This window comes from Accipiter gentilis, chromosome 19, assembly GCF_929443795.1.
Source record: "Accipiter gentilis chromosome 19, bAccGen1.1, whole genome shotgun sequence".
Taxonomy (NCBI): Eukaryota; Metazoa; Chordata; class Aves; order Accipitriformes; family Accipitridae; genus Astur; species Astur gentilis.
The window spans coordinates 1,391,372-1,415,651 of NC_064898.1; the positions used below are offsets into that span (position 1 = coordinate 1,391,372).

A 24,280-nucleotide genomic window follows, 5' to 3' on the forward strand; every position below is an offset into this window, starting at 1 on the left:
AAATCCTGCGTCTTTTGCTTTCCTTTCTGAAACGTCTCCATGCAGACTCCTGTTCTGGAGTCTCTCTATGCGCCTGGTCTTTGTTTAGGCTTTGAAAATGTTCCCCACTTGCAGAGTTCCCCAGAACTATTGGCCTCAAACTCGCTGTCCACTGAAAGAGAGAAATGAGGAGGAAAGAAAATTAGCAGACCCTTGGGTCATTAACAGTTTGTTCTGCTTCAGGCTTCCTTTCACCCTCATTACCTGGCTACAATAGGAGCCAGATTGGCCATTTCTTGATAAGGGTTACTCTGTGTTTGTTTGGTCTGGCAGTGTACTCGGTCCTGCAGCCGTGCTGTGAAGAACAGCAGGCAGGGAGCTGGCAGTGGTGGTACCCTTTCCAAAAAGTCGTGTCTGCTAATGGCAAAGCTCAGTGTAATGAAGAATCCTTTATAACGCTAATAACCCTGCTGCTGAGGTCAATACGCTTCACCAATACTTACTCTTTTTTTTGTGTATTTTCTTGCTGTGCCTTTCCTTAACAAAAAAAACCCACTTTTTTTTTTTTTTTTTTTTTTTTTTTTTTTTTTTTCTGAAGCATTCCTGTGCAGCATTCCTCATCGGGAGGGCTAGTAGAGTTTTAGAAGGCCATCCCCATCAGGGTACCCGTATGACAGATGCAAAAATCAGGGCACCTGAGGGAAAACCATTTACCCAGCGGTCTGTGGCAGGATGCAATCCCACACGCTGCCCAGTAGGCGCAGAACTGACCGGAGGCACAAGCAGTTCACGTGGCTTTTAGAGACTCCCTTAGGGTTACTTGCTGGCCCAGCCTATCCAAACCTACTTGTCTCTGTCAAATTACTTTGGCCCAGCTGCCAGCGTGCAGTTTCTTACCCTGCAGCACATATGAGGTAGCTAATTTATCTCTCCCTCATCAACAGATCTTGAATTACTTCACGCAGGGCATGAGGCCTCCACAGGGACACCTAGAGTAGAGAAACCAGAATTCCTTCCTGTGGGAGGCAGAAGCCTGCGGCTCCCGTGCCTGCCCTGCTGCACGTCGTACAGGACTGATGCTGGGACCAAGGCTTCTTGGTGGTGACCTGCTTGGGAGTCTTGGGCTGGAGGGGCTGCGCGAGGCAGAGCCGACTGCTGGGAGGGGAGAGGAGGGGGAGAAGCAGCCCTGAAGAGATGGGGTATTACTCAGACTCCTGAGGTGGGCGTGCAGAAGAGAGATGTGTTTCTTTTAGAGGCTCGGGGCCCTATTTCTGCCTTTTGCTCAGTGTTTTCTGAAGCTGATTGTTAGCATGGCGTGTTATCTTAAATGCTGAAGAGAATCCAGCCCTCGTTTTATACTCCCAGGCACGAATGTAGGCATATGAATCCTGTTTAATCTCATAAGCAAGTGTTCTGGTTTACGGGGAAGCGGAGCACCCACATCTTCAGCAGAAGCCACTGGGAATGGCCAGCCGTCTCCTCCTTTCCCCCCACAGGAGGGAACTAGATAGACAAGTTCTTGCTCCTTTTGTTCTTAGTCCTGTTGTTGTGAAATAACTTCTATAGAGAGTCCAAGCATTTACAGATGCTTTTCATGGAAAATGCCTCAGTGCTGTTGCTTGGGAGCATTGGCCCCTAGTCCAAGGCAATCCCTGCCACTGAATCAGATCTTTACGTAGATAAAACACACTAATATTAGTGCTTACCTGTCCTCCGCACTCTTTATTTTTTGCAGTTCTCCAAGAAGTAGGGCCTGTGGATGCTCCACCCTTCCTCCCCCCTGCAGGGTTTCACAAGCCACTGAGGGCTCAATTAGCACAGATCACTGCGGGTGTTCATGCAGGAGAACCTATACGTCAATCTTCTTGCATTAGCAGTTTCCCACAGTGATGCACAATCAAAGCCTTTTAGGAAAAACAGATTTGAATGTTATATGGTTTGAGCACAATGAAATGCTAATGTGATTCCATGGAAAACTGCTAACATGATGTATATGGAAAGCCTTTTGCGTGTGAAGGGTATCATCCCCCTGTAGGCACTTGGCCGGGCTTTCTCACCTGGGGGGAAGGAGAGGTGGCCGGCAGTACTGCTGCCCTCTCTCCCGGCCCGCTGTCAGTCAGAGAGGAAGCTCTTCTGGACGTTCTTCCTTTTGAGTATTTTACTGAAGATCTTTATGATCTATCGATCCATATTTCACTTGCAAAGCTGCGTGATGCTATGTCTTCTGCAAAAGAAGACTGCTGTCTGAACACCGTAACTGAGTAGGTAACCCTTCAGGCAGACTTCCCGGGCGTCTGTCTCTCCCTCTGGGACCTTGGGTGTTAGGCAGGGAGCCGCTGTGCCGGGATACAGCCAGGAGCGTGGCTGCGGGTGCCCTGTCAACGTGGGGTGCTCAGAGGCAACGGACTCCCCGGTTAACTCCCGGTGCCACAGCTCATCTCTGACTTTGTGGCATGAGGTACCTGGCACAACTAGGCAGCAGACCTCAAAAGCATGAGATGCAGACCTTGCGTGGGGAGACCTAGGCGCCAGAGTTTCCATTGCCGGGATCAGACCTCGCAGATCTGCCAGCGGGAGCCAGCCTCCCATCAGTTCTCCGTATTTCCCCAGGAAATGAAGGTATTTGGCACCACGCTGAACCTCACCCAGCTGGCCCTCAAGTCTCCTGTTAGGTAGAGGGGGTGTGCTACCATACAACATGAGGAGAACATTTGCTTTATCCTTTTGCCCTGTGTGCACTGTAAATATATAGCCAGAGCTCCAAAAGTGCATTCCTTTCTAACAGCTTAAGACACTAAACTTTCAAGATAGGGTCCTATCACGCTTGAGTACCACATCCTTGGTGAAGTAATTGTTCTTTGGATGTATCCTTATTCACAACATCCTTAACATCTAACTCCAAGCAAATCCTTTTCCTAAAATTGGTGCATTGGAATAGCTCCAAGAATGCTAGTGATTGATAACGAGGATTACAGGATCTGATTAGTGTGGGTATAAACTTTAGGCCCGCAATGAAGCTGAAATTCTTTTCTAGTCCCCTTCTTCCTTTGTGAAGTGTTTGTTCTGGAGGCACTTGGCTGCGTGCTTTGTATTAGAGACGAGTCAGCGTTTATTTTAAAAGCAGGAATTCTATTTTTTGCGTATTTCCAACCGTTCCATTTTTAGAAGCACCGATGGGCTTTGCTGCAGTTTCTCTGGGAATGGTGGGTATGTGAGGAATGCAGGACCGACTGTCTATAAAATGGGGATAACCAGAGCCAAGAGAAGGCATTTTGGCCCCCCCAGGGCAGATTGGTGCACCTCCCCATCCTATCCCACTGCCTCCTGCCTTCTCCCACAAATACACCCCCATGGCATGCGTGCTCCTCAGCCTCTGGCTCTGCGGGAGGAAGGCAGCTGAGAGAGGGGCTCTTCCTCAGAGCTGCCGGCCTGAGCCCGAGCAAGGCAGCGGCGGGAAGGGATAAGGCAGGGGCTGGGTGAATGGGTCTGCCTCCTGCCTGCGGGGAGCCGGGCATAGGGCAGAGAAGAGGATGTGTCCCTGTGGGATTGCATCTTAGAAGCTTTGGTGTGGCCCAGCCAGGGAACGCGGTGTGGTTCACTCCATATAAACATCGCAGTCGCTGGTTTCCTTTAAAAATTAATGCCAAGGAAGGAAGTGCAGTCAAAGAGAGATCACAGTGATAAATTGGTCCGTTTTCATATTTTCGCACAGGCTTTGGTTGTGGTGGTTTTGTGGGGTGCCTTCAAACATTGTGGGAGATTTTTCAAAGGCAAAAATCAGTGAGAACGTCCAGCCCTCTGGCTGGGGTTTACCCTGAGCACCAGGATGCAAGTAGCCCAGGGGCCAAAGCCAGTGTAGCCACGTTAGCCTGGTGCTGCCCCTGAAGAGGGAGGCTCTTTTGCTCGGTCATAGTGGAGGACATAGGGTTGGAAGGGCTCATCTCAAGGGTTTTTCCAGACTCCTCTTCCTCTCTAAGGCCAGCGCAGTTATTCTTGAAGAAAACTGCGTAATCTGTACTCTCGGACCTCCAGCAGCGGTAACTATCCCAACATGTTGCTATCCTATTCATATGTTCTCCCTGTTTCTTCAAGTGGACATGAAAGGCAGATTGCCTCTGTCTTGCTTGCAACAGCCTTTTGCACATTGGCCTATTGTTACCAAGTCCGTGCCCCTCTGTTCTTCCCATCTTAAGTCACACTAACGAAAGGTTTGTTGAGGAATCTGTCGACGTGCTCACCCAGAGCGGTTCCACCGCAGGAGTCGGTATATCCCTTCCCAGTCAGGCATCGTGGGCATACCAAAAGTGAGCTGGGCACTTAATTTTCTTTTGTGGTGGAATTTACACCTCTTAAACACATCCACAAGTGTTTGGCCTGTGGAAATTTATGTAGCTGTGTTAAGGTGTGCAGCTTATATACTTGAATCTTTTCCTTCTTTATATCAAATGAGAATGTGTTATTCCTGTCAAGAGAAGCTGAACAATGCTGAGTAGGTGAGGTAACATCTGAGTGATTCCACAAGCTCAGAGGAATTATTTGGCTGTCCTAGATTTTTAGGCATTAGCATCAAATTTTGTCCTTATTTTATCCTGGGGGCAGTGAGTTCGCTGAAGACTCCACAGTGTGGGTGAGTGGCCGGAGAGGCATGAAGCGCTGTGAGATTTGAGCTCTTTGGTATTGATGGCTTCACCTAAAGTTTAATGTAGGAGGGCTTTCGGAACAAACTTGAAAAAAGCCCAAGAAAATGAGTTTCAGAAGTTTGCATTATTCATTTAAGCTTACAGGAATAAACAATGGGGTGTTGCCAGGGATGTGTGAAACGTGGAGGATAAATTTGAGTCGCAAGTACTTTACCTCCTATCATTGCAGCTGTTTTCAGCTGGAGCAGTCCAGGGTCAAACCAGGAAGAAATTTAGTTACTTAATTAAAAAAAAAGAACAACCTTCTTTACATCCCATTTAATTAAAACCCTGGGTGTTGGGTTCTGTGGTTGTGGAAGAGCTCAGTAACATTGTGATGAATAATTCATTCACAGTATTTTGTTGGGTGCAAAAGACTGTGGTTTCAGATAGGTTCATAACAGCACCCTTGTCTGGCGAGTCCCCAGCACGACAAGAAGCCCCAGGGGATCCCAAACGAAGCCATGGGTGCCACGAGTGGAACATGAGTCTCTTCAAGTGATTTACGTGCGTCAGGATTAACATGTGGCCACGGTTCCCGAGCCGTGAGCTGGTGGCCGGAGCGGCAGCAGCGGTAGCTGTGCAGCTCAGGCGTGCGCTTCCACGCCGCTCTTCGTAGCGAATGCACTTGTGGAACCTCTCGTGCCCAGCTCCCATCGGCTGTGCCTGCAAAAAAACCCTGGTGCCAGGATTGGTGCTTCGGGCTCGGGGTGTGGGAGCAGGCCCGGGGCAAGGTTGGCGAGGTCCCAATATATATAATAATATACTTGGCCCAAGTATTTGTAAACACACTTCTGTTTGTTTGTTTATTTTAAAACCCTTTCCCCTGCTAAGGTGTGGGAGATCCCCACGGCGAGTGGCAGAGACGATGTGACCTGGGAAGTTCTTGGCTAGCCCGGGATGCGCGCTGGCTGCTGCCAGCTGGGCACGTTGGAAACCAAATCAGGACTCGATTACACGGAGAAAACTCGCGTGCTTCTCTCCTCCATAGTAGGTGGAAAGTAACTGAATCAGTGCTAGGTAAAAATAACCAAGCAAGTGCGTGTTCGCAGCATTCCTCTTTGTGTTGTTTGACTGAAGTAATATTCTCCCTTCCAATTCTGTTGTGACTTAGCCACCGAGCGGCCGACTTCCAGCTATAATTGTCTCGCTACTCCATTTTCCAGCCGCGTGCATCTCCAAGAACCACACGGCTGATGTCTAGACGACCCTCTGAGAACTCTCCCTCTGTGGCCTTACTTAGCTGTTGCAGTGACACCGAGACTGATGATGTCAGCCATTTTTGAGAGCAAGAGCCATCCCTCTCCTGGCTCAGTTAGCCCAGGCAGGCGCTCTGAGCGGAGGCAGCATCTTGGAGCGTTATTCTGAGACCGAATGCATACACACATCTGCTTACACACATGTGCACAGGTACGCTTTTGAGGGAGGCTGGACACTGTGCTTTTATGCAGCTGTGTTTTAAGCCTCTTTTCATTAGCATCCGTGCGGTTTTCCTTTTTGACTTCTGCATAAAGCTTAGAGTGAAGTGTAACGAGGATTGGTACGATTCCCGAGCTGCGCCCGTGGGAATTGAATTGGAGGGAACTTCATCAGCGTGTTAGCCTGCGCAGGCATTCTGCTGAGGGGTGATGCAAGTCTTCCCCGACACAGTGGATCCTTTTTACATTAAATGCAATCTGAATTTCCCCAAAATCTTTCCATGGTGGAGGTGGCGGCATGCTGCCATGTGAGACACAGAGGATGGCACGTTTAATTTCCAGGAGCTATGGAACCCCCTCTTACTGACTTAAGCAGGACCTGGCTCCAGTTAGGAAACAGTTAAGCTCACAATGACGGTGTTTCATCTACTTTTCTCCGCTCTTGGTGTGTCAGGCTCTTTAGTAGCAGAGTGGAAGTTACTGCAGTGAAGTTCCTGGAGGAACACGGTTTTCCTATTGACCTAAGGACCTACAGGCTAATTCTACACTGGAGGGTGAAAAACAGTTTTAGGAGTATGAGAAAGTGTCCTCGTCCCTTTGTGTCCATGTTGCTGTGTCTTAGCCTAGCAGTCAATTCAGACTTGAGGTGAGACTCATCCAACATTAGCTGTATGCAGTGCCCGATTTTGCTTTTTTTTTTTTCCTAGATATTTCCTTTTAGGTGGAATGGTCCATGCCACGTACACGCATGTTTTTCTCAAGTAGGTATTTAGGGACTTGAGGTTGAGTAGGTCAGATATGAGTGTCAACAACTGGGACGTGTTTATGTGGCCAAGTAAATTCTACTGAAAGGCTGTTTCCGTACTAATAAATTAAACATTCCTAGTACTGTTCTTGGCCTTGAGGCCAACTGGGATGGAGAGGCTTACTTCCATGCAACTGCTGTCTCACCCTCCAAAACAAGGTGGCTCTATGCAGACTTCTTATTAGGAGTGACCCGTGGTCTCTGCTAACTCTTGTACTTACACACAAGAGTTATCTGAGAGAGTGCTACTGGCACAAACCAAAGCCATTCCAGATACTGTAGTAATAATTTATGCTATTGATAATCGAGTTCCCGTGCCCAGAAATGTTCCGTAGTGTAGCCATAGCTAAGGTAGGCACCTTATATTTAGGAAGCATGGAGCCAGTGAACTGGGCTGAAGGATTTCTAGTCCCACCTTCCAGTCCCACCTTCTCCTGCAGACCACAGAAACAAAAGGGTGGGTTCATGCTCATGTGCTACATGTCTTCTGCCTCTTCCCTAAAGCAAGCTTCGGACCTTCGGCTAAACTCAGCGATGGAATAAAGATTTACAGCATGGAAGATTGGCCATGTTTGGTGTTGACCAGTCACTTACCTTACAGATAGACAAAGCCTTCCTTGTGGTCCCAGAGGAGGGAATTGTGTTAGGGATGTGCCTTGAATGATACCCTACTCACACTCACGATAGCACATCATACTGTCGCTGAGGCAGATAGAGGTGACTAGACCAGAACTTCCATCATGGTATGGCCCAGGGCTTGATACGTGTGGTTGGGATATAGATCAAAACTGTAACAATTCCCTCCCCGCTGCCACTCTAAAGCAATGAGCATTGAGAAACACGGTGGATTATCAGCACAGAAAATACATCAAACATGGTTTTGAAACGTTTCAATGTTGGAAGTTTCCTGTTGGGTAAGCAGGTTGCCTGTTACAAAAGGCATACAGCTTAAGCAACTGCTCTCCTTAAAGATTGTTAAAATTAAATTGTGAATTGACATCTCTATCATTACAGCCCTGGAGCAGAGTGGCTGCCGAGGTATTTCATAATGGGGTGTCTAAACCTAGCAACATAGGGCTTAGTCTGCTGAATAGTATGCAGTATTATGTAATTTAATAACATTAAACTAGGATGTTCTGATAATAGTATTATTTGAAAGCTGTTTAGTTTATTTAATACCATTTATATTTTGTATGTCAGTTGATTTGGGGGAAAAAAATGATTTTAGAAGAAACTGGGGGGAGCACGGTAGGAAATTGTGCAATGTACTTTTATCTCAGACTACATCACATGGTCTGCAAAGCACGGCTTTTGCTTTTATATACATAGCCTTGGCGACTCTCCCACTAGCAACAATAGTGCTCAGACTCATACTGATGTCACTGTTGAGTTATTTAATTTGACTGAAGGAGATTAATGTGTTTATTTAAAACCTTGGTCAAAATGGAAAAGAAAATCTCAGGACAATACTTTTACGTGAACATGTATGTTTTCATATCTGATCATTGTAATGTTGCATTAACTTATCAGGAGCAGTTGTTTACACATGCTAACGCTCAAGAGACCCCCCCCCCCCCCCAGATAAGAAGTGTGAGCCATTTTCCTTCTCAGCTGGGAGCAGAGACTTTTACACCACTACTGGTCCTGTGGGTTTTCATCCCAGGCTCTCCTCACCTCCTGCTGCTGGTTTCAGAGCTGATCCACAGAGGTCCCGGCACTGTTTCATTTTCTTCGGCGAGGATGGGGTTTGGTGTCGCCAAGCAATGACAGCAGTGCAGTGGTGGATCTTCCCCAGGTTCTCACCGGGGCGGCGAGGAGAAGACACTTCCACTGCACGGGATGCCTGGATGGGGCTGGCGCTGGGCTCTGTAGGCTGAGCTTGCTCTCGCGAAGGCTGGAGGCTGCTTGCCTAAATTTTATCCGCATTATGTTTTACAAGCAGCTTGAGGGGTTTTTCCTGTGATAAATCATTCTGAACTTATTTCATTCTCACATATACCACTAAGTGTTTGGAATAGACTTTGGTTTTGACTAAGAGGCATTAGTAACTATCCAACTAAATGCTCCAGGTCATTGGATTTTTACTAATATAGAGTGGGGAAAAAATCTGGAATCTGAAGCTTCTCTTTGTGTAGTGGGACAACTTCGGGCGGTTCCATGGAATCGATCATGGATTGCTGCATGGCGTGAGCGAGGGGATTTCTGCTGTGCTCTGTCAGGAGCCTCTCCTGACTGTTGAGGACAACTGGACATACGCATAGTTTGATAATGTAGAAATTGCGTAAGGCAGAGCTCAGCGCTGTGGTGGTTGCCTGAAGCAAAGTGTGCCTGCTCTTCCTCCCAGTTTTGTAGTCCCTCTGTTCGTATTTTCCTGCAGCCACACACATTCACCAGCTCCTGGAATATGAATCTCTTGGGGGAATAGCAGCTGCTGCTGGGGCTTGTGACATGCCAAAGAGTCGCTTTTATGCTTTCTCTTCTGTGGGGCCAGGTGCTTCCATCTCCCTAGCTCTGTGGAAGGCTTTGGGGAATTTGAGCCCCTGCCCTCATCATTGCCACTCTTGTGGAAGAAGGGAAAAAGCTCCTTATGTTTACATGTATCTGGATTTCTCAGGGTGCTGGGCGTCTTAAAGGGTAACGCAGTGGGGCAGAGGAATGAGCATGAGAACAAAACAGAAGGGCTAGGAGGAGAACAGCTCTAGGCGGTCACTGGTCCTCAGCAATCATTGCATGTTGTCCAAGAGGCTCTGACGCCCGGGGCCACGTGTGCTTACCCCGCGGCGTGCTCCGGAGCTGTGTGGTGTTGAGAGGATCAGACTATGCCGAGGAACCAGTCGTTGGGATTGGGCTGCTGCCTCAATACGTTGTACCTGTGCCTGCGTTGGGTGTCCCCAGGTCCCCTTTGCACTCTTACAAGAGCTGTTGTGCATTTAAGGAAGCTGCAGAATAATATGGTTTGATTGCCCCAACACCGGGCAATATCTCTCTGTCTCCTCAGTGGCTGCATATAAGCAGTGCTGAGGACTATGATGTCCTCTGATGGGGAGCAAGAAGGACCCAAGTCCTCCCACAAGGGTGGAGGAGGGCAGTCATGGAGCTGCTTCTCTGGAGGCATCCATTTAGAAGCTGCCTCCACCTCCTGCTCTAAGTGCCCTCTGTATAGTTCAGACCTTTGGACTTGGTATGCACAGGGGGTCCATGAAGTATATTTAAAGCAGTAAATAGCTTGACATACAAGGACGTTCTTCCTCAGAGTTCCAGTCGGTGGAAATACGTCATTTTCAGCTAAAATTAGACTGGCTCCAGCTACGTTAAAAAAAAAAAAAAGAAAAAAAAAGAAAAAAAAAGAAAAACCCTCAAGAACTAAACTCTTTCTGTTGGACTTTGTCAGATGGAGCAAATCCTAGCAGAAATAACTCAGGATCTATCCAGCACAAACCGTGTCCAAAAGTCTGTGATTTTCATCCAGAAAACTATGAATTGTTGGAGACAGCGAACCAGGCTGGCGAGGCAAACAAGGTTTTTCTCTTGCACGTGAGAAAATGTAAATAAGCTTAGAGAATAGTGATACATCTTTCAAAGGCACTAAATGAAATCTGGAAGTAGTTGAATTTTAAATTAATTTTGCAGTTAATATTGCACAACTCTTGACAGTAGAGTGAGATAGGAGGGGCAGAGAGGGAGTTTAAATCGGAAAAATATTCTACGTATTACCTCCATAAAATTTGATATTATAGATTTAATTTCGTAAAAGATGCTTGAGCTGAACCTACAGCCACCAGCATTAAAACAAAAGGTACGTTTTCTTTTGTAGTAAGTATAACCCCAACCCTGCAACAATTTGCCCAGTGCGTTAAACTCTAAACACAAATTGAAGTGACTGGACACTTAAATGCTTTCCGAGGTCCAACTCTAAAATGAGTGTGGAACGTAGTGGGGAGGAGAGGCTTGGACCCAAAATAAACAGCAAAAAACAAACAGAAAACCATTGAAAATGAAATACACATTTTGAATAATTTCTCTTTCGAAAGATTTTATTGAAGGAACAATGAAAGGAGTGTGTGAAGCCTAACTATGTATTGTGTTGTTATTTCAGGCTTCATCAGCAGTTTCTCGATGCTTGGAAAATTCTGACACCCGCCCTGTTGGACTACTTGTAACCAGTGCCTAAGACTACGAAAACGTACGTGTGGAAGAACCTTTCCTTGAAGGAAGCGTCCATCTCAATACTGTAGAAAGTCTGTGCAAGCCTTGCAAGGCAGGAGAGCAACTGGTGCTTCCCTTGACGCTGGTGTGTCATCTCTGCTTCTTATGCACTCCAGCACCCCTATCAGTTCCTTGTTCTCCTTCACCAGCCCTGCAGTGAAGAGGCTGCTGGGCTGGAAACAAGGAGATGAAGAGGAAAAGTGGGCAGAAAAAGCTGTTGATTCCTTGGTGAAGAAGTTAAAGAAGAAGAAAGGTGCCATGGAAGAACTGGAAAGGGCTCTGAGCTGCCCGGGTCAGCCCAGTAAATGTGTCACGATCCCACGTTCCCTGGATGGGCGTCTGCAGGTGTCTCACCGCAAGGGGCTTCCCCACGTCATCTACTGCAGAGTGTGGCGCTGGCCTGATTTACAGTCTCACCATGAGTTGAAACCACTGGAATGTTGTGAGTTCCCATTTGGCTCAAAACAGAAAGAAGTGTGCATTAACCCCTACCATTACCGGCGGGTGGAAACCCCAGGTAATTATATCATCTGCAAATGATTCACATCTCTGTTAGCTCTTGCACTGGCAGGTCTAGTCTGGGTGCATCCCACCGAGTTGCGCTCTGAAACCTCTGAAATCTGAAAAGGCAGGCTCCATTGGATGGAAGGACCCTGAGTCTTTCCCTGCACGGTGGCATCACAGCTCCGGCAGCCAGGAGTAAGGAGGGAGTCGGGAGCACCTTGCCCTGGGGGGGGGTCTGCGTCCCCTCGGACCCCCGAGGGCACCCAGATCTTGTCCAGGGTTCTGAACGTGAGCTTCTTTTCCGTGGGTGGGGGTGCTGGCTGCCCCCCGAACCCTCCCCCTGCAAACTGGTGTCCATCTGAATGAAGTCTGGGCACCATCCTAGACTTGCCGCCCTGGCTAGATTTATGTCTCGTTGTCTGAAAACCGACAATCGACTCATGAATCCACAGGAAAAACCTATCACTAGCTCTGTCTTTAGAGTTGCAGTAAGATGGCTTGGTGGATGAAACCAGGTCAGTTGATTCTTCCTAAAATGCCTGGTGGCCTGCCTTCAGTGGGACTTACCTAAATGGGTAGTTTATGTGAAATAAGTCCCCCAAGTTCCCATAAAACTTTGAATTTTTCCACTGGTGATCCTCTTTAGACTGGGCTTGGTCAGCACTGAAAACTTATGACCCCACTGAAGGGTCGCTTAACTGGGCTTTGTGTCAATGAAACAGCTGTTAAAAAATTGTAGTGTTCAGTGTTGACTTCTATAGGCATCTTAGAAAGCAGGGCTGGCAGAGATCTTGAAGAATCGTCCTGTTCTCTGCCCCTACTCCCAAACCAGAACAAATTACCAGGTGTGTTCCTGTCAGATCTTTTTCTAATGAGCTCTAAAAATCCCCTGTGATAGAGGCTCCACAACCTCCCCAGGCAAGTGAATCTATTGCTTTGCTCTCCTTACAGTTCAAAATGATTTCTAATGTCTAACCTAGCTCTCGCTTGCTGCCAAAAATCACAGTAATTTAATTTACTAATGGATACAGTTGGTAAGCATATACTTATTATTCTGTGATTACTCTTAGTCTGGCATGAACTTTACTCTGAGGTGACATTAGGATCAGATAAGTGAACTGTGGGATGTTTCTTTTCACGCAGATAAAATAAGGGAAGGACATTTGTTAACATTTGTTAAACAACAGGGGCTGCTCCCTTTTCTGACAGTCCTTCCACTGCAGCGGAGCTGTCATTTTGAAGTTGTGTCTGAACTGCTGTAAACATTGTCACAACTAAAATTTTACAGCTGCTGTGAGTGGTGCTTGTTGTCAACAGTTTTCAGTGGAAAGAGCTGATCTCCTGCCTTCCTAAAATAAACTCTTCAAGAATCTAAGAAAAGATGCTCATAAAATACCCAATTTTGTGTATCTTTCTCTTTGAAGGCTGCGGTCTTTAGTGTCTTCTCGTTTCTTCTGGCGTACCTCCAGTGCAGTTGACGGAGTGTCCTCAGCGCAGCAGCCGATAGCACTGCACAGTGCCGTTTTCAGCCCCGGTCTTCTGCTCTGTTCAGTGCCAGCTAACAAACGCTAGGACTGGGGTAGTCCAGCAGCTGCTAAATGGCTGCCAAACCTTGTTGTTCTGACCCTGAAACTCAGGAGGTTTCAGCTGTGAACGTGTCTCTCTCCTCTGTCTGTGCAGCAGATTGGCTACGTCTCTACTAGTGAATGAGACGGAGCCAAGGTGCAGGTCTGTGTATTGCCGAACCGGTAGCGTGCTCCCAGGCACAGCTTTGACCCGTGCAGACTCACAGGGAGTAGCAGTTCTCTGGGTGCGGGGGTTAGCCCACAGAAGGGACTTTGGGCACTTTGGATGTGACCACCTTGCTTTGGAGGTGAAAGAGAGCACAGCTGCGAGGATGCAAGCTGCGCCGTGCCAGTTCTTCACAGAATTGTTCTGGGAGTTGCTCCTGGGCTGTTGTATTCACCCCTACCGCTCTTCTTACAGGGACAGCTTAGAAGCTGAAGCTTAGAAGTGAGTCACCTCCCTGCTAAAGACGAGGTGCAGCGAGGAGTACAACCTACTCGGGTGTGCTGGGGCAGCGGCAGGAGAGAGAACTTACACCACTGCAAGGGGCAGTAGTGCAGCTCCAGGCCAGAGGCAATTAGAAAGCAGTGCTGCAAGGAGGTGGTGGTGATGAGGCAAGAGAAGAAATGAGCTTCAAGAGAAAGTGGTAGCAGAGGGATCACCACAGAAAAGGCTGGGAGCAATTGATCTAGGTGCCGGTCTGTTTAAACAACAGTCCTCTTAACTACGGGAAATCTTGTGCATCTTGGCTGTTGGTGATTTTAGGCTTATGTGAGATTCTCTGAGTCTCATCCTCTGGAGCTAAAGAATCCACCCACGCAATTAGTCAGCAGTGCATTTTTTTATAAGCCACAAGCCAGTATTATTTTCATACAAATGTCCATCCTTTTGGGGCTTACTTTCCATCGCTGCAGTCTGTCTTGCTGAGTCAACCACTCTGTGACCAGATCCATTAACTTTTATTCAGAATGAATGAGTTGTGTCAAAGATGGGAGAGCCTCACCCTTTCTTTAATGGCCTGGCAGATCCCTAGGCCTCGATTACTAGAGAGCAGCTTTAAGCTCTGCTCTGAGATTCAGAGCCTGAGATTCACTGCCTCTGCTGTGTCCTCAGGCTGCCCAGCCACATCCTAGTCCTGTGCTGGCCAATACTGCACAGCTTATGCATAGCTTTTATTGCTGCTACCAGTGTCCCCAGCGGATTTCTTCTCAGGTCTGCTGAGCAGCAGGTGCTGTTTAGAAAAATGCAGCAAGTATTTCCTCTATTTGTGCAACACCCACTGCAGAGAGGGGCTAGGCCACCTAGCCTAAAGGAGGTAGGCATGGTGGTTAGGCTCTGCTTCTCCCTTCATTGCTTTGCCTCAGAGAGCCGGTCAGAAGCCTTGAATGGTTTGTTGTCACGAGACGCTGCAGTTTCAGAAAAATAGAGAAGCTGCCTAAACATGTACCCTGTTATTTTTATATGAGATCATTCATGTGTAGATACTGCAAATTCCAGTGTGCACCATTGCTGTAGACAGCAGGAGCCTAAATGAACTTTTGATTTAGGCAAACTGCTTTCATCAAGCCCGAGTAGGACTAAGATGTGGTAGCCTCCCTGCTGGAAGACCACCTGGTGATCTCCGTGTTGGCCGTGTGTTTGGTGTTTGCGAGTGGGCATGGGCATAGGGAACAGATGGATCTCACTGCAGGGTAGGTCTCCAAAGGTAGTGAAATCTGCAAAGATGGGCTGATGTGTGAGAAATCGCAGTGTGGATGTTGTACCTGGAATTAAACCGTGAGGCAGATAGTTTGCTTGCTAGCACCTGAAGTCACAGGCTCTGGACACAGCCAGGTTTCTGCAAGAACTGTTGCAGCTAAAGGGAACAGGAGAAAGCCTAGTGCAGGAAAGGTAGTGGCAGGACTTGGGACATGACCGTATGTGTCTTCAGTTGAACAAAGAACACCAACGCTTGGGCATGCATAGAAGGAAGGATCCGCCCCTGGCTCTCGGTGGGGAATAGCAGGTAGAAGAAAACGATCCCGTTGAGTGGAAACAACACAGGTGAATTATGAGGACAGACAGGTCCCAGTGTGCTCTGTCACTCAGTCTTGTGCCTCTGGTCACACTTCCCTCAGAGTGGTTGAGCCCTGGAGGGTGACATCTGTTACTAAAAGAACAAGGAGAACAAGGCCCTCTGGGGAATTTTTAGCCCCAAACAAGAAAATCTCTGAATTTCCCACCACCACAGAGGCTTTAGCCCTCTAGGCAGCCACAGAGCAGTCAGTGGAAGGATTGAGTGAGGTGGCAAAAACTGTACAGCAGAGCAGAAATTAAAAGTACCCTGGTCAGAGCTGGGAAGGAGTTCAAGGCTTGAAAATTCCTCTTGCTGACTCACTCAGGGCGAGTCAGAGGCTTTCCCTGGCAAGTGCTCTTCACACATCCAGATTCTCAGCTTTCATTTGGAGAAGGAGTTCCACCGAGTTCTCACAGGGCTGAAGAAAGCCGCTTCCTTAGCTGTGGTACCCGCAGCGAGGTGCCAGCCTCCCAGCGCTGCACGGCATTGCAGTACCACAGCTGTCCTTTGCTCAGCACCTCTGCTGGGTGCAAAGGGATCACCAGTTCCCCGTTTTCTAAAGCTGCTGGGCAGAGCTGGCTGAGCACCAGCAGACCTGGCAAGCGTCATACCAGTTTCATGGAGCAGCAGAGGAAAACTCCAGCAGCAGCAGCTCACAGCCTGGAGCTGCTCACGGGACCATGGGACTGGAGGGATCCAGCTCACCAAAACCCCATCTGCAGTGGCGGTACTGGTCTTGTCCCAGTATAGAGCAGGTGAACTGAGCAGTAAAAGAGTCTTTTTCTCTCCACTGGCTATGAAGAGATCCGTGGGGGACTGGGCAATGCATCTCCGATGTGGATACCTGTGTGGCTTGTATGAGTCCTGCCGGGAGAGTCTAGGAAATCCAAAAAGCTAAAGAAGTGGTAAAGAAGCAGAAATACCTTTCTCTTGCCAAAGGACTTAAGAGGGTGGCAATAAAATCTTCATCCCACAGGTAGCGGCATATCAGAGGCAGAAGGAAAGAAACTGGTCTCCAAAGCACCATCCTTGTGCTGGCCAGAAGCTAAACAGAAATGCATTGGGCCAGAAAAGGGCCTGCATATGGGCTCTTAACAGGTATCCCAGTGCATGTGTTTCCAGGCAGGTAAGAAGATAACTTCTGCGGTGAACGCCCTGTCATCAGTACAGTCTTTTGTATGTTTTTAGGGCTCAGTTCTCCAGTTCATGGGTGACTGGCAAATTCCCAAATGGTGTATGCCAGTGGACGGGCAGGAGTGTGGTTTAAGCCTGCCCCATATGCAGCATAGCGCTGCATCGAGCAAGAAGGTGTAAACCTGGCGTTGGTACCAGGCACTGCTCCTCCTCTCTGAGCAGTCGATGTGCACTGAGAGTGCACTCCAAGGAGGATGTTCCTACAGCCTCTTCTCAGGCTCATGTTTTGCATTATCTCTATATTATTTGCTTTATAACAATTACTCCATTCTTTCATTACGCTGGATAAATGAGAGTTTGCTGTAATTAAAAGGTGTTAGCTAACCTACCTAAAAAAAAATTGGCCTTACCTAGACAGAGCTTTTGGGCCCAAACAATATGTTAAAACACGTTCAAACCATATATTCCTGTCAGCATTTATAACCAAGAGCGCACGGTGCTATTTGTTTCCATAAGCTAGTAAGGATAGACTGAAAGATTACATGCTGCTGGGTTTTAGGCCACAGGAACTCTGGACACTAGGTCAATCGATACAAGCCTGCTGAATTGTTCCCGGTGTTGGGACAATTCATCCTTGTCACAATAACTCAAATTGCCTCCTTATCTTCTTCTCTGGTGGCTTTTAGAACTGCGTGATAGCAACTGGGGATTCATTCTCCCTACCTACGTTTAAGGCCTTAAGAGAATTAGGCGCTATGTGAGCTAGTAACTAATAGAGAAATCTTGGGGTACGTGAGTCGCCCATTGTAGGTGCTGTTCTCCCCCTGCGGACTACGGGCGACCCAGTTAAAGCCTCAAGTTGAACTCCCATATGCAGAACTATTTAGCAAGCCCGTTTGTATTCCAGCCTAGGGGCTGCATCTTCGCAGGTAGCTCACTAGTTGTGTTTTCTGAAGTGTTTTGACTCCAGTTCTGCTCTCGCTCCTGATATGTCAGAATTCAAAATAATTGGAGTCAACTTTAGGTTTCTCGGTGCAGCAATGCTGTTAACAGCACTGACAGTATGAGATGTAAGTGAAGAGATTTTGTGCAGAGAGGTTGTATCTTCTTTAGGCCAATTTTTACATGGATGAATTTGGATTTCAGTTTTCTGACCTGTGTTTTTCATGTCTTAACTACTGACCATTGACATTTGCCTCCTCATGCTAGATCTTTTCTAACTATATTGCAAGAGCTAAATTAATACTGCTGCAATATTTGAATTGCCATTTACATTTCCTTTTAAAAATCCCACTGTCTGGCTGGCAGCCTTGTCAAGTATCTGAAAACCTTTTAAATCTGGTATCTAGCTTCAGGTCTGTGCTTCCTTTTGCCCATCTGTAAAAAACTGGTAGTAAAATACGCAGTGTGTTGCAGAGCACTATTAATTGTTATCAAACTTGGCTGTGTTTTTGGCAAATCCTGGTGACAATATTTAGCAAACTACTGACATGTTCAGTCTTTCAGGAAGGAAGGAATAGGTAATTTTGAGAGGGAGAAATGTGCCACTTGCATTTCTGTAAGAGAGCTGTGTGCGCATGCCGTACCTGTGAATTTTATGGTACCTTGCTCCAGACAGGAATAAGTCCATATTTTGCATATGGAATTGCTGCAAATCTGGGAAAAAAAGGGTCCAAGAATCAGCTTTTGGACAGGCTTGTTGCCCTTAAATGTCTTGTATATAGACAACAATATTCGGGCAGCATGGAATATGCCTTTTTTTAACTTACAAAAAGATACACTTTCAAGAGTGCAGTTTTAACCAGATTTTTTCTGTTCTTGTTTTTATTTTCAGTTCTACCTCCTGTACTCGTTCCAAGACACAGCGAGTTTAACCCTCACCTCAGCCTCCTCGCCAAGTTTCGAAACACTTCTCTGCACAGCGAGCCGCTGATGCCGCACAATGCCACCTATCCTGATTCTTTCCAGCATCCTCCGTGCACCCCTTTTCCATCATCACCCAGCCACCTGTTCTCCCAGTCACCTAACAGCATCAGCTACCCCAACTCACCAGGAAGCTCTTCTGGACCTGGAAGTCCCTATCAGCTCACAGGTAAGAATGAGCTTTCAGACATCCTGAAATCGGTGATCCAGGTTCTTGCCAGGGCCTGGGGTCAGGTGCCAATTCTGCGTGCTCCCCGCAGGCTGTAGCTACAGGTTGAACTGTTGGACAGGTTGTATTTGGAACGTGATTTCTTATGACTGTTTCTTAGTATTGTCTCCCAGTCCTTCTGACGGATGCTCAAGGAAAAAGAGTTGTAGCCATCCCACTCCTAGAAGTGCCTGGATGAGATTTTGTGATTACTGTAAGGGGAGAGCTGAGGAGAAGAGCAGGTGTGCGGGGCCACATTCTGCCTAAAGCTGCCCATCCAAGCTTCTGATGCAATCCACAGAAAAGAGCATTTGCAACACATAAGTTAGGCACCTCTAATAGAGATGGTCAGGGTAGAGACCTTTAGAAACTCCATCAAGAGAGACAGAATAAAATGGGGAAATTGGTACGCAGAAATATTTTTTAATCTATGGTGATCCCGCTGACTGTATAAACTTCAGGAAATAAAGGCGTTTAACAGTCTGGCCCATTTCTTGGTGAAGTCACCAGGCAGATTCCTATGACTTTGGAACGTGTTTCATCAGCTCCATGGTTCCGAGGTCGGCAGGGTTATGTCGCTTAGGTGGTTTGCGTTGGGAACTCCTTACTTCGTACTGCTCTAATTACCTGATAATTTAACTATGCTTTTGCTGTTAAATATACCAAGAAGGTGTCGTGCAACACAGCCGAGAGCAAGCTTTAGTGTCGAAACACGGTTCAGATTCACTTCTGCACTTTGTTGTAACTCTCAAATAGTTTCAATGTTCTCAGCTTTTTCACAACGATTAATTCAGGTCAGAATCTTGTAGCTTAATGTTTTAATGTCTCAACTACAAAGCATTGAAATACATGTCCTTAATGATACGCCTGTTTTGATTTTAAGTGCAAGAAGGGTGTTTATTTTTACAAGGTATTTGTCGTATTTGAACCTTCTTTTAAGCTGGACATTTTCAACACAGTGTGATGTTTTTCCTTCCCTCTCCATTCATTGAATGGACCTTCATTCATTTCTTCTCTAGATCTGTACTTCAGATTAAAACACACTTAGCAACATTGAAAGATTTCAGCAAGCAGTAGGACTTGTTTGTCTTCTCCCATCTTTCTCTTTCACCTCTGTGTAACCAAGCTGGATTCAGTGGAGCTGGTCCTGACAGGTAAATCAGGCCCATTCCAACTATGTAATAACTATGATTCGTGTATTTAACTGAACTTGGGACCTTGCGAAGCTACTTAAAAATGGAAGTGGCTCAACCTGAGCTTCAGTATATCACAGCACACGGCATGCTGATAAGCATAATTTGCCTGCGTAACAATCAGGGATGGAAGACTATCTAAAGCAAACTGGAGTTACATCAAGAACCTTGAGTGGGATTGGTGTGACCAAATATAGATGTCAACGATGCAAATTTCTACATCTTATGCAACTGTCTATACTCTCTCTGTAATCAGTGGAGAAAAACAGGCACTCCTAGAACAAGATTCATTGCATCTTAAGGTATATGTCTAAATTAGCTGAGATGCACTGTGTCTACAGGTGCCTATTTTTCTTTAGTGGGTATAAGGAGAGCTTGTAGTGACTAGCTTAGGTGTAGACATCAAAAATACCTGTATAACCACATTATATTCTTTTCTGTGACTTGTACTCTCTTCTACTCTTTCTTGATTTTGTTTTACTCTTCTAGCTTGTTGCATTTTCTATGGGAGGGTTATGTCATCTATATATTAGAAATATCACAGAGTGTATGAAATTCCTAAATCCTGAACAATGCTTAAATAGAATAACATTCCTGTGCAGTACTTACTTGGAAGATTCAATGGTTGTCTTATGAGACAGTCGACATTTATCCACTCTACGTGAAGTTGCTCTGTTTTGAGGGCCGGCTAACAGACTCCGAACAAAAGAGGAGATTTCAACCTGGAACCAAGTTAAACCTTGGTCTTCTTAAGGAGACCCTTAGTCCTGCAAGCTTGTATATGGCTGTAATTTACACACGAGCCCACTGAGCATCTGTTCAAATGAATAAAACTACATGCTTTTAGTGCTTAGGCAGTGAATGTTGACATATACTAATACAAAAATGAAGTCCCTTTTTCTTTGGCTTTCTAAAGCCTCCTGTCTTTCTTGAGAATCCCCACTGTAGAGTCACCTTCTGTCTTCTAGCTTACTGTGCCATAAATGAAACAAATCAGGAGCTGGGCAGGTTGTGAGTTGATACTTGTTCTCCGTACTTTGTTATCACATCCATTTCTCTTTGATGGGAGACTGAACAAACCAGAAAACAAGGGCCAGCCTTCCCTTGTAGGACAGAGGTAAAAAGGACGAATCTGGAGGGAGTTTTGGCAAGTCTGATTTTAGAGTGGAAAGGCTTTCCATAGGCTTTTTTTATAGTCTGTGAAGAAGGAGAGCTTTCTCCCAGAGGATCAATTAAAAGTTAGCTTCTGCTCTTAAATCATCCTCTTCAAGTTTTAAATTTGTGAGAGAAGTCTGGAACTGAAGGATCAAACTATGTTACTTTCTTAGGGTAAGACCTGGTGTTAACAGAGAGCTTGACTGGACACTGGTCTAGGCCTGAGGCACTGTTGTGACTGTCCCTCTCTCTTTCAAGGGCAGCACGTCCAACATGACAGCCCTTCCTTCCCATCCTCCCTGAACATGTAATGGTCTTAATCTGGAGACTGAAGGGAGGTCAGGTTCAGATTTGTGCTCTGTTTCCAGCCCTTCTCTAGCTAAAAAATGCTGAAGAAGTTAAGTATTCACCAGTAAAAGCCAGGGAGAATTTACCAACATATTGATTTAGGTGTCTCTCTTTTCTTTCTTTCCTTCTTTCTAATAGTGGAAACTCCACCCCCACCTTACCATGCAAGAGAACCTCCAGGAACCCACAATGGGCGGTCAATGGATGCAATAGCCGAAAGTCAACTAGTGCTGTCTTTGCCCAATGGAGGTAAATCTGCCGATGGAGAAGCTGAAAGTAAATAACCGTTTGTACTATTCTTCAAAGAAAAACTGTTAAGCAAAAAAATTGTTATTTGAACAAGAAGGTTCAGTGATCTGTAGTAATAGGTTTCAGAGAGTTTTTCGGTAAGGCTGTGTACTAGACCCATCCATTAGCTGGCAGAATAGGTTGATTTAAGAATTCAGTGAATTACGTGCGAAGTTACAGAGTTTAGACCTTATTTGCATCCATGGACTATTACAGTTAGAAAACCGTTAATGAAAGCAAACACTGTTATCTACGTTGTAAAGACAAAGATAGCAAAGCAAGGGTGGTGAGGCAATATAACACAAGAGCACTATCAATATCGGAACAGATTTCTTTATCACTTTCAGTCCTGGGTTTCAAGTACTTTAAAGCCTTGTGGTTGGGACCTTTCTTACTGCCATCTTTGTATTAATCTTATATATTGCTGGCTGGCTAGGAAAGAAAAGGACATGTTCCAGGGAAGTACACAAAGAGATTTTTACAGAGGGCTGAACTCTTCGTCCTCATGTAAGAATGCTTTAGTGGGAGAGGTCATGGGTGGTCAGAGTAGAAAGGTCTGAGATCCTCCTCGCTCCCCTCAAAGCAACTTCAACCCTCTCCAGCATGGTCTCCACTACCTCCAGACTAGTAGAGGCAGGTGATGCCTTCACCATTCAAAGCCCATTGCTGCAGAGCAGCAAGGGGAAGTGGAGTTCCTCTGCTGGGTTTTCCTTTGGCTTCCTGCTACTCCAAAGGAAAAATCACCATCGTTCTTTTAGTCCAGCATATTGTAGTCCTAAACAAATGTCCTTTGTGGCATGAGGACTGAACACTGTGCACAGACATGCACATTAAAAAAAATAATGCCAGCCTTCTGAAACAGTGAGGAACACATGTTGTCTGTATCACAGAACTGGAGCAGAAGGAAGATGAGGGTGATAGTGCTAATTACAGATGGGTACACAGAATGGCCAGATAATAACTAGTTATCACACACCAATACTTTTAAATAAATTGTCGCGATACTTTAATCTCTTGACCATAGTTTACCATCCCTGATCACTGCCCTGGTGAATATTAGTTGGAAGTTTATTAGAGGTTATGCTCAGAGGTGCTCTGGGGGCAGGGAGGCTCACACGCCTGTGGTGGGCAGGCAGGATAAGGTTTCCCACTAATTCCTGTAGGATGAATGAGGCTCAGAGATTCTGTTACATTTTTCAGTCTTTCTCTGTCTCTGAGTTAGAAAATGTGGGCAGGGGTAGATCCAAAAGAAATGACCTTGCTGCATTTCTGCTCGTGGTCCCACATGGAAGCGAAAAGCCCCAAAGCACGCAAAAAACCTGGGGGCAGTGATTGATTACTTCTGAACTTCAGAGTTAGGTATTAGGCTGAAGGCTTGGCTCAGTTTTGACTTGATTTGAGCCCATCTGTCATCCCTAGCTCCTGCTGGTGTGCAGAGCAGATGTATCCTTTACTATTTTCAGTGTAGAGTCTGGGCCCTGGTTCAGCAAGGAATGTCAGCATGTGCTTAATTTAATGCAGTGGAATTATCGCTTTTAAGAACAAGTGGGACTCCTTGGAGGCTTAGAGTTAAGCTGGTGTACCAGCCCTTTGCATGTTTGGGGCTTCAGTCATAAAATTAAGAAGAAACAGAAGCTGCTGTTGAGGTAAAGCGTGACATAAGTGACTGTTTAGATGAAGAGCTGGGGAGGGAGGGAGGCGGGGGGATAGCAGAGAGGGAGGGAGGGAGGAAAGAAAACAGAATGCTTGTTTAAAAAATATTACTGAGACCTGAGCAGCTGATTAATTTTATTTCCTACAGACTTTCGGCCTGTTTGCTATGAAGAACCCCAACACTGGTGCTCAGTTGCTTACTATGAACTCAACAACCGGGTAGGGGAGACTTTCCAGGCTTCCTCACGAAGTATCCTTATAGATGGATTTACAGATCCCTCAAATAACAAAAACAGGTTCTGCCTGGGACTGCTCTCAAATGTAAACCGCAACTCTACTATAGAAAACACCAGGAGACACATAGGAAAAGGTAAGAGGAAATCCCTTCTCGGGAGTATTCAGAGCTTGAAAGAACGGTGCGTTGCATTAACAAACCTAGCTGATTTGTCAGATGTGCTCGTCTTAAAATCAAAGCTCTGAGATTACTTCTGAAACAGAAGAAAAGCAGCTGATTCTTTTCTGACTGGATAACAATCAGCAGAGTAGCTTCTTACAAAAGCTATTTACTTGGCCAGCGAAGAGAAAAATGGTGTTTATATTTGTGTGTTCTAATTTAGCAGTATGTATTTTCATTTTATTTATTAGAGCTTCTGGCAACTGGGAATATTGCCATTGAAATGCCACTAAAATGATAATTGCTGGTGCCTCAGGGCTGGTTCTCCTCCCACCAAATAACAAAGGGAGATGGATGAAACACTTAGTAGTTGAGTTACTTAGCTGAAGAAATCTACCAGAGTTGCCTTTGTAGCTTTTTTCCCCCCTACCAGTCTGATTCCCTGCCTTGTCAACTTCTCACCAGTAAAACTAAGTCTTGCATTCTCCCTCCAGCAGTTTTCCTTGTGTGCTCCGCTGCTGGGGTATGTATACCCTGTGCATGCAGGATCATACGCTACTGGTGACAAGTACGAGGAGACCACACCTGGGCATGCCTGGCCACACACACTCCATCCCAGATCACTAGGGCTGCGTAGCACCTGATGTTCTCCCAGAACTTAGTGCTGTTTCTGGTGGTGACTCAGAAGCCCCGTACCGGCCACTTCTCTGTGCAGGCGAAGCTTTGCCTGTTCTGGTATATCCAGTCTAGACTCGTGATCTTGCCAACCCA

At 46.3% G+C, this 24,280-nt stretch overlaps 1 protein-coding gene across 2 annotated transcripts in view; it reads left to right on the forward strand.

Annotated features, from left to right (window-relative positions):
- The window catches only part of SMAD9 (SMAD family member 9), a 37,253-nt gene that overhangs the window by 3,735 nt on the left and 9,238 nt on the right, over positions 1–24,280 (forward strand). The window contains exons 2-5 of one of the 2 annotated variants that reach the window (XM_049823358.1): positions 10,978–11,604; positions 18,182–18,439; positions 21,313–21,450; positions 23,264–23,485. In XM_049823358.1, the coding sequence (XP_049679315.1) occupies positions 11,193–11,604; positions 18,182–18,439; positions 21,313–21,450; positions 23,264–23,485 (1,030 nt within the window). In that variant the 5' untranslated portion in view covers positions 10,978–11,192. The remainder of the gene's footprint in view (positions 1–10,977; positions 11,605–18,181; positions 18,440–21,312; positions 21,451–23,263; positions 23,486–24,280) is intronic. The other variant, XM_049823359.1, reaches the window with a different exon arrangement.